Genomic DNA, 14,456 nt, shown 5'->3' with positions numbered 1-14,456 from the left:
ACAACAGCGGCAGCCTACCCACTTCATTTTATAGTTGGAGAAAATGCGGTTCTAACAAATTAATAAGTGAACCAATAGCAGAGTTGACCTAAAACCCTGGTGTCTCTCCATTCTATGCCACAGGGCTGCCGTCCTCAATAGGACCCCCAAACTGAGGTGCATGGGGCCCCAGGTCATGTTACATTTATATCTATCTGCAAAACCTGGGGCTCTAAAACCTTCCTGGATTTCAGTCAAAAAAAAAAGGGGGGGGGGTAAAAAATTTCGCCTCTTGGTACAGCCCTGAGGAACGATGATGAGAGTAAAATGAATTATTTAGAATTACCAACAAAACTCGAGCGGGGCGGGTGTAAGGAAACTTGAGGTGGGTGACCAGAGACTTGGGTTCTACTCCAGCCATCTCCCTGGGCCTCAGTTTCCTCCTCTGCAAATGCAGGAAGCAAGCGTGGCTGGCTGATGGTTGCGACAACTCCAGCTCTGCCCACCCAGGCTGAGGCCCTCCCAGGAGAAGCCGGCGCGGAGAGCCCGCCCAGGAGGAGAACACGAGAGGCTCGAGTTACCATCCTGCAGCAGCGCCGTCTTCTCGGCCGCCCGCAGACTCTCCAGCCAGCTAGTCACCGCCATCTTCCCTCCGCCCAGCAACGCGCCCGACCACTTCCATGGCAACTGCTGGGCCGAGGGTCACTTCCGGATGACCCGGAAGGTATTCTGGGAATTTACTTTAAAATTCCCCCCGCCCCCCCCCACTCCGTCCGTTTTCATTGACTCCCATGGTGAGTTTATTTCTCTTTGCGGGAGATTCTGGCCTTGCGTGGACCGGCCCCGGGGCCGGGTCGAGTGGGGAGGTTCCTAGGACTTTTAGGGTCGTGGCATCAGCGCTCTTCTGGCCCCAACTGGGAGTCCCCAGTTCACGCCAGCTGCACACCCAGTGCATCTGCCCACCCCAGCTGTGAGGGCACCTTACACCTGCAGTGGCTGCACCCCACTTCCTTGCAGATACGGAGCTCAATCCCCCCCCCCCCGCCCCCATGAGGCTGCGACAGGGGCAGGTGCACGGCGTACCCGCAACTTTCCGTGAAGTTTTTCTCTGTAATCGCACATTGATGCTAGAGAAAAATGACGTGAGGCTTGTGTGCACGTGTCCCTCAGACTCCACTTTTTTGGGGGACAATGAAGACTTTACTAAAAATGTAGTCCTGTTTCTTAGGCAGTTATCATTTTGGAAAAGCCTCTTGGAAGTGGAAGCAGAGGCCGGCTCTGCGCTGGATCTTCAGAGCATCCCCTTCCCTTCAATGACTTCCCTTGAGTCAAAGGTCACCCCCACCCCTGACTCCCATAGTCCCAGCCTTTCCCTATCTTCCCTCTGTACTCTTAACGCAGAAAGGCTGGTGTGTGGAGCGCATATTAAACCACTGGCATTTAACCGGGGTTCCTGAGACCTCTGAGAAGGGGTCTCTTGCTCTCAAAGCCCGCCTCTCTTGGCCAAATGGTCTAGGGGCGGCCCTGAATCTTGGTTTTCTGCACATCTACCCTTAAACAGAAAAACAAGGATCCAGCCATACTTCAATGGACCCCCAGGGGATCTTGAAGGCATTTCCCAAACGAAAGAAAATTCGTGCAGACCCATCATCAAAAGCACTGGCAAAGGTTCCCAGAAAGGAGGCAGGAGATGCTGGAGGTGAGCTGGCCCGCCTTCGAACTCACGCACCTGAACCCTCAGCCATCTGTTTTCACCCAGAGTCAGAAGCGGAAGTGGCCTCACATGTGTAGGGGCCGAGATCTCCGCCTACTTGCTTTGTGTTTGCTTTGGTCTCTGTCTCTTGTTTAGAGTCTCACTGTAACCTTGACCATGCCTTGTAGCTGAGAATGACCTTAAGCTCCCGACCCTGTCTCAGCCTCCCTAGAGCTGGGTTAACAGGTGTGCAGCACCACGGCTGGCTGGCGCTTTGTCTTCGTTTGTTTTGCAAGGAAGGATTTCTCTCTGTAGCTCTGGTTGTCCTGGAGCTTGCTCTGTAGGCCAGCCTGTCTTGAACTTGGAGGTGTGCCTGGGATTAAAGGCATGCACCACTATAACTGTACTTGTCTTTGATAGCTTATTTGCTGTGTTATCTTCTTCCGCACCCCAAGATCTCGGTGAGAAAATGTTCCCTGACTCCTCAGGAAGTGGCCCTTAGAATTCTTTGTTGTCCTGGAGGAGCCCCCGGAGCACACACATACCCCTGCGTCCCCAGGCTTGTTCTGCGTTGTTTTGCCACCAGAATTGTTAAGTAGCTGGCAGAGATTTTTAAGGGGTTGGGAGTGTTGGTCAAGTCCTCTAGACTGAGGGCAAAGAACTTGTAATGGTAAGAAATGTGTGCTTTGCTGAAAAAAAAAAGAGGTGATAAAATGATTTTTGAACTGTGTTCAGAGCAAGAAGGCTTCAGTCACAGATACTTGTAGATGACCTGTGACAGGCCAGGCACCGCTCTACATATGACCTGTGACATGCCAGGCACCGCTCTACATATGACCTGTGACAGGCCAGGCACCGCTCTACATATGACCTGTGACAGGCCAGGCACCGCTCTACATATGACCTATGACATGCCAGACACCGCTCTACATGTGACCTATGACATGCCAGACACCGCTCTACATATGACCTATGACATGCTAGACACCGCTCTACATGTGACCTATGACATGCCAGACACCGCTCTACATATGACCTATGACATGCCAGGCACCGCTCTACATGTGACCTATGACATGCTAGACACCGCTCTACATATGAACTGTGACATGCTAGACACCGCTCTACATATGACCTATGACATGCCAGACACCGCTCTACATATGACCTGTGACATGCTAGACACCGCTCTACATATGACCTATGACATGCCAGACACCGCTCTACATATGACCTATGACATGCCAGGCACCGCTCTACATGTGACCTATGACATGCCAGACACCGCTCTACATGTGACCTATGACATGCCAGACACCGCTCTACATATGACCTATGACATGCCAGACACCGCTCTACATATGACCTGTGACATGCTAGACACCGCTCTACATATGACCTGTGACATGCCAGACACCGCTCTACATATGACCTATGACATGCCAGACACCGCTCTACATATGACCTGTGACATGCTAGACACCGCTCTACATATGACCTATGACATGCTAGACACCGCTCTACATGTGACCTGTGACATGCCAGACACCGCTCTACATATGACCTATGACATGCCAGACACCGCTCTACATATGACCTGTGACATGCTAGACACCGCTCTACATATGACCTGTGACATGCCAGACACCGCTCTACATATGACCTGTGACATGCCAGACACCGCTCTCTTTTGCACCAGGAAGAGGACACTGAATCCTAACTCCCTGCGTTCAGATGACGTCCCTTGAAGAAGTTGGCTGTGTTTGCAGTAGAATTCTTTGAAGGCTTTTTACGCTCTGGGTGGCAGGAAAATGGTTACTTTGAAGGGAAGTGATTTCAAACCGTTCACTGTGACAATGTCTAAGTTGCCCAACTCAGTGACATACACACATCTGTAATCCTAGCACTTGGAAGTAGAAGCAGTAGAAGCAGAAGAATCAGGAGTTCAGGGTTATTCACTACGTAATGAGCTTGAGGCCGGCCTGGGCTATGTGAGACCCTGTCTTAATAATAATGGTAATAAAATAATAATAATAGTAACATTTATGATAATAGGTATTTGGATGTCCTCTCCGCAGATTGGCTGAGCTCCCTGAGGGCTCACATTATGCCCACTGGCATTGGACGAGCCCGGGCCGAGCTCTTTGAGAAGCAGATTCTCCATCACGGTGGCCAGATATGCTCTGCCCAGGCCCCAGGAGTTACTCACATCGTGGTGGATGAAAACATGGACTGTGAGCGGGCTCTTCGGCTCCTCAGACTCCCCCAGCTACCCCCCAGTGCTCAGCTGGTGAAGTCATCCTGGCTGAGCTTGTGCCTGCAGGAGAGAAGAGTGGTGGACACAGCTGGATTCAGTCTCTCCATCCCCGAGAGGTGGGCTGCCCCTCGCCTTTCTCAAGTTTTGTGGATAGCATCTTGAGTTATTCCCAGACAACTCCTTTGTTTTCAATTGGACATACTTGGAAATGGAGGTTTCAGTGGAGAGAAAGGTCGGGGACGGAGGCACGGGAGAGTTTTGATACCCTAACTACCTGTGACCTCTCCTGCCCTCTAGTTCCTCCAACCAACCACAGCCCAGCAAGACAGACCAAGGCTCTTCTGCTCCTGGTACCCAGGAGGCTGTATCCAGGACGACCCTCTCTCCTCCCCCTCCTCACACCGGAGCTGCATCTTCTCCCAAAAAGACAGAGAAGGCACCAAGAACCCCAGCCCAGGTGAGAAGCTCCCAGCTCAGGGCCCTGCCCGTAGAAGTAGAAGGGCTTGGTGTTTATCCAGAGACCTAGGTTTCTCTTGATTATGTAGCTGTTCCGCTCTTCCCGGCAGCATTCATTGCTTCTGCATTTACCAAGCCATGTCTACCTTCTCTGAAGGAAGCCCTCTGGCCTTGCACTGGTGAAGGGGCAAGCCCAGTGCACTAGGTGCAGACTCATCTTTGAGTCAAAGTAGGAACACCTGCCCACCAAACACAGCTCTCACTCTTGAGGAGAACACAGATTTACTGTTTCTTCTGTCTCCAGCTCAGCTCAGATGACGAAACCAGTGATGAGGAAGGACCTCAGGTTAGCTCAGCAGATCTGGAAGCCTTGATCAGTGGGCACTACCCCACTCCCCCTGAAGAAGATGGTGGGCCCGACCCAGCCCCAGCAGCCCTGGAGAAGTGGGTCTGTGCACAGCCCTCGAGCCAGAAGGCCACTAATTACAACCTGCACATCACAGAGAAGCTAGAAGTACTGGCTAAAGCCTACAGTGTCCAGGGAGACAAGTGGAGGGCCCTGGGCTATGCCAAGGCCATCAATGCCCTCAAGAGCTTCCACAAGCCTGTCAGCTCCTACCAGGTACTTGGAGGTTGGAGAAGGGGCCTCTCCTTTATGAACTAGTGGTTAATGGCAGTGAGAAGGGGCCTCTCCTTTATGAACTAGTGGTTAATGGCAGTGCTAGTCACCAATGGACATCGAATTAGTGGTTAAGATTTTATAATGGGTGGGGTTTACACTGAGACACACTGATAATATTTTTAAAAAAGGAGGTTGAGAACAGACCAGCAAAATTGTTAGGACTGGGAAATGGGTGCTTAGAGGTTTATTACACCGTTTCTTCTACTTCCAATTGTATTTATATAATAAGAAGTTTAGGCGGCTGGTCCAGTGCACATCTGTAGTCCCAGCACTGGGCAGGGGGGTAGCAGAGGCAGGCATATCTCTGTGAGTTTGAGGCCAGTCTGTTCTACAGAGTGAGCTCCAAGACAGCCAGGGCCACACAGTGAAACCCTGTCTGGAAAAACAAAAATTAAAAAAAAAAAAAAAGAATTTAAGGCCAGGCATGGTGGTACATGTCTTAGACTCTGTTTGTTTGTTTGTTTTTTGTCTTAAACTCTGGAACCATTTCATTGTGGGCTCTATAGACAAGTTACTTACTGTTTGTCAATTTTCCAATCACTTGAAAGGAATTAATAACGCTTGCCATTCACAGTGTTTTTGTAAGGTTGAAGGATGGTCCCAGTAGCACAGAATGGCATGAAGTAGCCCCGTCAGTGTGTCACAGTAACCCCGTCAGTGTGTCACAGTAACCCCGTCAGTGTGTCACAGTAACCCCGTCAGTGTGTCACAGTAACCCCGTCAGTGTGTCACAGTAACCCCGTCAGTGTGTCACAGTAACCCCGTCAGTGTGTCACAGTAACCCCGTCAGTGTGTCACAGTAACCCCGTCAGTGTGTCACAGTAACCCCGTCAGTGTGTCACAGTAACCATGTCAGTGTGTCACAGTAACCCCGTCAGTGTGTCACAGTAACCCCGTCAGTGTGTCACAGTAACCATGTCAGTGTGTCACAGAAACCCCGTCAGTGTGTCACAGTAACCCCGTCAGTGTGTCACAGTAACCCCGTCAGTGTGTCACAGTAACCCCGTCAGTGTGTCACAGTAACCATGTCAGTGTGTCACAGTAACCCCGTCAGTGTGTCACAGTAACCCCGTCAGTGTGTCACAGTAACCCCGTCAGTGTGTCACAGTAACCCCGTCAGTGTGTCACAGTAACCCCGTCAGTGTGTCACAGTAACCCCGTCAGTGTGTCACAGTAACCCCGTCAGTGTGTCACAGTAACCATGTCAGTGTGTCACAGTAACCCCGTCAGTGTGTCACAGTAGCCCCGTCAGTGTGTCACAGTAACCCCGTCAGTGTGTCACAGTAACCCCGTCAGTGTGTCACAGTAACCCCGTCAGTGTGTCACAGTAGCCCCGTCAGTGTGTCACAGTAACCCCGTCAGTGTGTCACAGTAACCCCGTCAGTGTGTCATAGTAACCCCGTCAGTGTGTCACAGTAACCATGTCAGTGTGTCACAGTAACCCCGTCAGTGTGTCACAGTAGCCCCGTCAGTGTGTCACAGTAACCATGTCAGTGTGTCACAGTAACCCCGTCAGTGTGTCACAGTAACCCCGTCAGTGTGTCACAGTAACCCCGTCAGTGTGTCACAGTAACCCCGTCAGTGTGTCACAGTAACCATGTCAGTGTGTCACAGTAACCCCGTCAGTGTGTCACAGTAACCCCGTCAGTGTGTCACAGTAACCCCGTCAGTGTGTCACAGTAACCCCGTCAGTGTGTCACAGTAACCCCGTCAGTGTGTCACAGTAACCCCGTCAGTGTGTCACAGTAACCCCGTCAGTGTGTCACAGTAACCATGTCAGTGTGTCACAGTAGCCCCGTCAGTGTGTCACAGTAACCATGTCAGTGTGTCACAGTAACCATGTCAGTGTGTCACAGTAGCCCCGTCAGTGTGTCACAGTAACCCCGTCAGTGTGTCACAGTAACCCCGTCAGTGTGTCACAGTAACCCCGTCAGTGTGTCACAGTAACCATGTCAGTGTGTCACAGTAACCCCGTCAGTGTGTCACAGTAACCCCGTCAGTGTGTCACAGTAACCCCGTCAGTGTGTCACAGTAACCCCGTCAGTGTGTCACAGTAACCATGTCAGTGTGTCACAGTAACCCCGTCAGTGTGTCACAGTAACCCCGTCAGTGTGTCACAGTAACCATGTCAGTGTGTCACAGTAACCATGTCAGTGTGTCACAGTAACCCCGTCAGTGTGTCACAGTAACCCCGTCAGTGTGTCACAGTAACCCCGTCAGTGTGTCACAGTAACCCCGTCAGTGTGTCACAGTAACCCCGTCAGTGTGTCACAGTAACCCCGTCAGTGTGTCACAGTAACCATGTCAGTGTGTCACAGTAACCCCGTCAGTGTGTCACAGTAACCCCGTCAGTGTGTCACAGTAACCATGTCAGTGTGTCACAGTAACCATGTCAGTGTGTCACAGTAACCCCGTCAGTGTGTCACAGTAACCCCGTCAGTGTGTCACAGTAACCCCGTCAGTGTGTCACAGTAACCCCGTCAGTGTGTCACAGTAACCGCATCAGTGTGTCACAGTAACCCCGTCAGTGTGTCACAGTAACCATGTCAGTGTGTCATAGTAACCCCGTCAGTGTGTCACAGTAACCCCGTCAGTGTGTCACAGTAGCCCCGTCAGTGTGTCACAGTAACCATGTCAGTGTGTCACAGTAACCCCGTCAGTGTGTCACAGTAACCCCGTCAGTGTGTCACAGTAACCCCGTCAGTGTGTCACAGTAACCCCGTCAGTGTGTCACAGTAACCATGTCAGTGTGTCACAGTAACCCCGTCAGTGTGTCACAGTAACCATGTCAGTGTGTCACAGTAGCCCCGTCAGTGTGTCACAGTAACCCCGTCAGTGTGTCACAGTAACCCCGTCAGTGTGTCACAGTAACCCCGTCAGTGTGTCACAGTAGCCCCGTCAGTGTGTCACAGTAACCCCGTCAGTGTGTCACAGTAACCATGTCAGTGTATCACAGTAACCCCGTCAGTGTGTCACAGTAACCATGTCAGTGTGTCACAGTAGCCCCGTCAGTGTGTCACAGTAGCCCCGTCAGTGTGTCACAGTAACCATGTCAGTGTGTCACAGTAACCCCGTCAGTGTGTCACAGTAACCCCGTCAGTGTGTCACAGTAACCCCGTCAGTGTGTCACAGTAACCATGTCAGTGTGTCACAGTAGCCCCGTCAGTGTGTCACAGTAACCATGTCAGTGTGTCACAGTAGCCCCGTCAGTGTGTCACAGTAACCCCGTCAGTGTGTCACAGTAGCCCCGTCAGTGTGTCACAGTAACCATGTCAGTGTGTCACAATAACCATGTCAGTGTGTCACAGTAACCCTGTCAGTGTGTCACAGTAACCATGTCAGTGTGTCACAGTAGCCCCGTCAGTGTGTCACAGTAACCCCGTCAGTGTGTCACAGTAACCATGTCAGTGTGTCACAGTAACCCCGTCAGTGTGTCACAGTAACCCCGTCAGTGTGTCACAGTAACCCCGTCAGTGTGTCACAGTAACCCCGTCAGTGTGTCACAGTAACCCCGTCAGTGTGTCACAGTAACCCCGTCAGTGTGTCACAGTAACCCCGTCAGTGTGTCACAGTAACCCCGTCAGTGTGTCACAGTAACCATGTCAGTGTATCACAGTAACCCCGTCAGTGTGTCACAGTAACCATGTCAGTGTGTCACAGTAACCCCGTCAGTGTGTCACAGTAACCCCGTCAGTGTGTCACAGTAACCATGTCAGTGTATCACAGTAACCCCGTCAGTGTGTCACAGTAACCCCGTCAGTGTGTCACAGTAACCATGTCAGTGTGTCACAGTAGCCCCGTCAGTGTGTCACAGTAACCATGTCAGTGTGTCACAGTAACCATGTCAGTGTGTCACAGTAACCCCGTCAGTGTGTCACAGTAACCCCGTCAGTGTGTCACAGTAACCCCGTCAGTGTGTCACAGTAACCCCGTCAGTGTGTCACAGTAACCCCGTCAGTGTGTCACAGTAGCCCCGTCAGTGTGTCACAGTAACCATGTCAGTGTGTCACAGTAACCCCGTCAGTGTGTCACAGTAACCCCGTCAGTGTGTCACAGTAACCCCGTCAGTGTGTCACAGTAACCATGTCAGTGTGTCACAGTAACCCCGTCAGTGTGTCACAGTAACCCCGTCAGTGTGTCACAGTAACCCCGTCAGTGTGTCACAGTAACCATGTCAGTGTATCACAGTAACCCCGTCAGTGTGTCACAGTAACCCCGTCAGTGTGTCACAGTAACCCCGTCAGTGTGTCACAGTAACCATGTCAGTGTATCACAGTAACCCCGTCAGTGTGTCACAGTAACCCCGTCAGTGTGTCACAGTAACCCCGTCAGTGTGTCACAGTAACCATGTCAGTGTGTCACAGTAACCCCGTCAGTGTGTCACAGTAACCATGTCAGTGTGTCACAGTAACCATGTCAGTGTGTCACAGTAACCCCGTCAGTGTGTCACAGTAACCATGTCAGTGTGTCACAGTAACCCCGTCAGTGTGTCACAGTAACCCCGTCAGTGTGTCACAGTAACCCCGTCAGTGTGTCACAGTAACCCCGTCAGTGTGTCACAGTAACCATGTCAGTGTGTCACAGTAACCCCGTCAGTATGTCACAGTAACCCCGTCAGTGTGTCACAGTAACCATGTCAGTGTGTCACAATAACCATGTCAGTGTGTCACAGTAACCATGTCAGTGTGTCACAGTAACCCCGTCAGTGTGTCACAGTAACCATGTCAGTGTGTCACAGTAACCATGTCAGTGTGTCACAGTAACCCCGTCAGTGTGTCACAGTAACCATGTCAGTGTGTCACAGTAACCATGTCAGTGTGTCACAGTAACCCCGTCAGTGTGTCACAGTAACCATGTCAGTGTGTCACAGTAACCCCGTCAGTGTGTCACAGTAACCCCGTCAGTGTGTCACAGTAACCCCGTCAGTGTGTCACAGTAACCCTGTCAGTATGTTACAGTAACCCTGTCAGTGTGTCTTATAGCTGTGATGAAGGTGGTGCAGTGGTGATGGCGAGGGCTTTGTTATTTTCTGTACTGCTTTTTGTTGTTGTGTGGTTTGTTCTTTTCTTTTGGAAACGGAGTCTTTGTGTGGGGTCCTGACTGATCTGAAAATCTGCCTGCTTGCACCTCTGCCTCCAGGAGTTCTGGGATTGAAGGCATGCACTACCACGCCTGGCCATTTTCTCTATTTCTTGTTGCTGGTCTCTGGGAACCAAAGGACAAGTTCCATATGGTTGCTGAGCTGGCTTCTGGGCAGAAATTCCTCTGAAGGAGCCAGATTTCCTATGCTGGTTCTCCCTTCCTAACTTCTTATTCCTCCTCCCTACCACTTCCTCCCTAGGAGGCCTGCAGCATCCCTGGAATTGGGAAGCGGATGGCTGAGAAGATCAAAGAGATCCTGGAGAGTGGGCATCTGCGGAAGCTGGACCACATCAGTGACAGTGTGCCTGTCTTGGAGCTCTTCTCCAACATCTGGGGAGCTGGGACTAAGACTGCCCAGATGTGGTACCATCAGGTCACACCCTGCCCTCCTGCCACAGCCCTTCCACTTGAGCATTGCCGTGCCACAGAGCCTCCGCCACATCCTCCCCTCTCTGCCTGCAGGGGCCAGGGTCCTTGTGTATCCACCCTGTGTTCTCATGAGAATGAATCGAACCCCAGGAGACTGCTTTGTAATGGCACCAGAGTTCGCCTCGGTCCCTCTCCTGTCCCCAGGACAGTCGTTTGGCTTAGTGTGTCCTTGAAGTGAGGGAAGGAACAATAAATATATTACTCTGTCCCATGGACCAGCAAGGGACTTTCTGTTTTCTTAGTTTCTTGAAAGAGTATCTCACTGTGTGGCCTTGGCTAGGCTAGAACTTGCTGTGTAGATCAGGCTGGCCCTGAACTCATGGAGATCCATGGCTCTGATAAGGGACTTTCTAAGGAGCCCAGGCTTTTGGCCCCATGTCTAAAACAGTGGTTCCCAACCTGGCCATGCCAAGAATGATCTTGGGAACCGGTGAGAGTGAAGCCAAGACCCATTTTAGACCAAGGAATCAGAGACCAGCATCCTCAGATTGTGGTGTCCCCCTGCTTAGAGGCTGGAGTTGGTCAGTCTTGCCTTATGTCTTCCATGGTAGCAGCTGTGACAGAGCACCTGTATCTTCTGGTCCACACACTTCATTAGTCCTGGGTCCTCACAGCCTCCTCTCTCGCTGGTTTTTTTTCCAGGGTTTCCGGAATCTAGAAGACATCCGAAGGCTGGACTCACTGACTGCTCAGCAGGTCGTTGGCTTGAAGCACTACGATGACTTCCTGGAGCGCATGCCCAGGGAGGAGGCTGCAGAAATTGAGCAGACAGTAAGCATGGCTCCTAGAGCACTAAGGAGAGCGAGGTTGAATTCCCAGCTGGGCAGCCCCACAGGCAGAAGTAGTTAAGGGGCTGCCAGAGATCGAGAAGAGCAGGTTGAGACCAGAGCCATAGGCCCAGAGGACATCAGGTGGGGGTGGACACTGTAACACCAGCCGTATGGGTGAGTGGTCTCAGGGCTAGAGAGCACTGGGCCTAGCGTGGGGGCAGACACAGTCTCAAGGACTGGGATGTGAGAGGGTGAACAGACCAGGTTGGGGTCAGGGCAGAAGTGGTGGTTCATTGTCTTGAGAACTTAATGAAAATTGCGGGGCCAAGAGTGGTGGCGCACACCTTTAATCCCAGCACTTGGGAGGCAGAGGCAGGCAGATCTCTGTGAGTTCCAGGACAGCCAGGAATGTTACACAGAGAAACCCTGCCCCGAAAAACAAAAACAAACAAACAAAAGACAAGAAGTGAGAACTATGGACTCCTCAGCTCAGAAGGCACAAATGGCCCAGGTATCGGCCTCTTTCCACATGTGTGGACCCTCTGAAGCACCTCTGTGGCTGCTCAGAATTGATGGGATTCAGATGAAAGAATATAAGATTAGGGGTGGGGTCAAGAGAGCATGGCCAGGACTTAGGGGTGAGCCTGGTTAGGAGTTTCTCCCAGGGTTCTGTTCTATTTGCTGTGAGTATTTGTGATTGTCAAGGCCCAACCATGTGGTGCAGAGGTTGCTGGGTATGCCCAAGATCCCGTTGCTGTCTCCAGCACCACAGAAAGAAAAAACAATAGTTTCAGTTGGCCAAGAAATAAGCTTTGGCCAAGTTAAAGGTTTGGTTTAGAGCAGAGGACTAAGTTTATGAGTTTATACAGAGTTGGGTCAGAGAGACAGGGCACCCTAGGATGTCTGTGTTGTTTGTTCAGCTGGTGTGGGCCTAGGGTCTTGCTGAGCGATAGCTGAGACAGCCGCCTGGGACTGGTCTGGATGGATAGACAGGCCCTATTGTGTGCCCTTCATCACGCTGTCACTCAGCTACGGAGTCCAGGCACAGGGAATGCCCTGGGCAGCCACCAGCCCGCAGCCCATTGGAACCAGGCTTCCCACTGTAGCCTGCTCACAAGTAGGGCTCCAGCTATAGGGATGCTGATGGAGGCCCAAGAGGGGAGCGAAGGGATTAGCAGAACTGCTTGTCAGGCCCTGGGAATTGAGGTGTCCTGGCTGTGGGTATCCAGGGCCCCGGAGACCTCAGTGTCCTGCAGTGGGGGCGGGACCCATCTCCATATAAAAGGCCTCCACAGCGGCTGGTGGAGGCTAATGGGCTTATTCCTCCTCAATTAGGCCTCTCAGATCCTTCTACAGACAGGCCTGGCTCACCCCTGCTAGAGGGTGTGGGCAACTCCTGTCCTTCCTTCCTCACAGGCGCAGTGGGGTTTGTGCTCCACTTTCTCCCTGCCAGGTTGGAGGCTCTGCCAGCCACCTGCTCAGGCCTTAAACCCTGACTCCCACACACTGCTGTCAGCTCCAGAGTCATAGGCAGCTTGAACTGCAGGGATACGGCCTTTTGTGGAGTTTCACAGGCCTGGCCACTAGGTGCAGGTGGAGCCAGAACCCAAAGAGTGCCCCCTGCTCTTTCTTATACAGAGGCCTTCTACCCAGACAGAGCCAGCGTCTTCAGGCCTCCACAGGCCTGTCTCTAGGGGCCCAGGCTTATCCCCCTCAGCATAAAGCCTGGGGCTAGACCCGGGAGCTGGTGCTGTCATGGGAGAGGCCTCCAGCATCTCACCCCTCCCTGCCCTTTCCCAGGTCCGGACATCAGCCCAGGCCTTTAATCCTGGGCTGCTGTGTGTGGCCTGTGGCTCTTACCGAAGGGGAAAGGAGACCTGCGGGGATGTGGATGTGCTCATCACTCACCCAGACGGCCGGTCCCACCAGGGCATCTTCAGCCGCCTCCTTGACAGCCTTCGGCAGCAAGGTATCCACTGTCTTTGGGTGAGCAGGCTGGAAGGGGGCAGCCATGTTTGAGTTGTCATCTTTGAGTCCTAGTTTGAGACATGCCATGGGGGAAGGGCCAAAGACACTGTAGGACAGGTGCCTACAGGTAGGTCTTCCGACTACATTCTATAGATGAGGAATTGGGCCCAGCGGGGCAGGGTGGACTAGAGAAGGGAGGGGTCTGGGCAAGTTGGGAGGGTCCAGATTGCCCTATAGACATCCCTTCCATTGGACCAGGGTTCCTCACAGATGACCTGGTGAGCCAGGAGGAGAATGGCCAGCAGCAGAAGTACTTGGGTGTGTGCCGGCTTCCAGGGCCCGGGCAGCGGCACCGGCGACTGGACATTATCGTCGTGCCCTACAGTGAGTTTGCCTGTGCCCTGCTCTACTTCACTGGCTCTGCGCACTTCAACCGGTCCATGCGAGCTCTGGCCAAGACCAAGGGCATGAGCTTGTCGGAGCATGCCCTCAGCGCAGCTGTGGTCCGGAACAGCCAAGGTGTCAAGGTGGGGCCTGGGCGCGTGCTGCCCACCCCCACAGAGAGGGACGTCTTCAAGCTCTTAGGCCTGCCCTACCGAGAGCCAGCTGAGCGGGACTGGTGACCGTGCTGTGTGAGCTGCCACCACCACTATAGCTTTGCCCAGCTCAGCCAAGCTGGGAGCTCTGGGCCTGAGGGAAAGAGCCCGCCTGACAGTGAGAGCCTGCAAGCCCTCTCGCGGTTGGACAGGATGACGTATGCTGCTGTCCCCTCCACCTCACCATGGCTCCTAGTGACATTTGAGCAGAACAGGTGGCTGGTTTCAAGCCTGTCTCCTGTGCCTAGGCTTTCCTTTCCACCCCAGACAGATCTAGATGCTGGGACTTGGGGTGAGGCTGGGGCTGGGGGGAAGCAGCTGTGGGTTCAGCATCTTCCTGAACCCTTACAGTAGGAGACACCATGCGGACTCCCTCCCCCACTCACTTCCTGTGCAGCTGGAACTGCTGGGGACGGCCTGCCCAGACTCTGTGAGGACTGCTTCAGAAGGCCCTGGGGCCTAGTAAAGTGCTTTTGACTTTCAA

General features: G+C 52.7%; 2 protein-coding genes across 3 annotated transcripts in view; one reads left to right on the top strand and one right to left on the bottom strand.

The window, feature by feature from the left end:
• The window catches only part of Dpcd (deleted in primary ciliary dyskinesia homolog (mouse)), a 23,321-nt gene extending 22,642 nt beyond the window's left edge, over nucleotides 1–679 (bottom strand). Inside the window, exon 1 of one of the 2 annotated variants that reach the window (XM_075974226.1) lies at nucleotides 561–679. In XM_075974226.1, coding sequence (XP_075830341.1) covers nucleotides 561–624 — 64 coding nt within the window. In that variant the 5' untranslated portion in view covers nucleotides 625–679. The remainder of the gene's footprint in view (nucleotides 1–560) is intronic. The other variant, XM_075974227.1, reaches the window with a different exon arrangement.
• On the top strand, nucleotides 646–14,456 carry Poll (DNA polymerase lambda). Its single transcript, XM_075974225.1, has 9 exons — nucleotides 646–773; nucleotides 1,541–1,678; nucleotides 3,751–4,045; nucleotides 4,227–4,386; nucleotides 4,690–5,007; nucleotides 10,409–10,582; nucleotides 11,281–11,409; nucleotides 13,209–13,377; nucleotides 13,635–14,456. Exons 1-9 carry the CDS (start codon nucleotides 692–694, stop codon nucleotides 13,997–13,999), a joined length of 1,830 nt encoding a protein of 609 aa, XP_075830340.1. The 5' UTR covers nucleotides 646–691; the 3' UTR covers nucleotides 14,000–14,456.

This window comes from Microtus pennsylvanicus, chromosome 5, assembly GCF_037038515.1.
Source record: "Microtus pennsylvanicus isolate mMicPen1 chromosome 5, mMicPen1.hap1, whole genome shotgun sequence".
In the NCBI taxonomy this organism is placed as follows: Eukaryota; Metazoa; Chordata; class Mammalia; order Rodentia; family Cricetidae; genus Microtus; species Microtus pennsylvanicus.
The sequence above is the reverse complement of the archived record's forward strand: the minus strand, read 5'-3'. Positions and strand labels throughout refer to the sequence as shown.

Excerpts from the sequence above, each read along its gene's own strand:
- Poll (XM_075974225.1), top strand. The coding sequence starts at position 692 with ATGACCCGGAAGGTATTCTGGGAATTTACTTTAAAATTCCCCCCGCCC. Across the intron at positions 774-1,540 it reads CGTTTTCATTGACTCCCATG|AAAAACAAGGATCCAGCCAT; the intron begins GTGAGTTTATTT and ends ACCCTTAAACAG. Across the intron at positions 11,410-13,208 it reads CTGCAGAAATTGAGCAGACA|GTCCGGACATCAGCCCAGGC; the intron begins GTAAGCATGGCT and ends GCCCTTTCCCAG.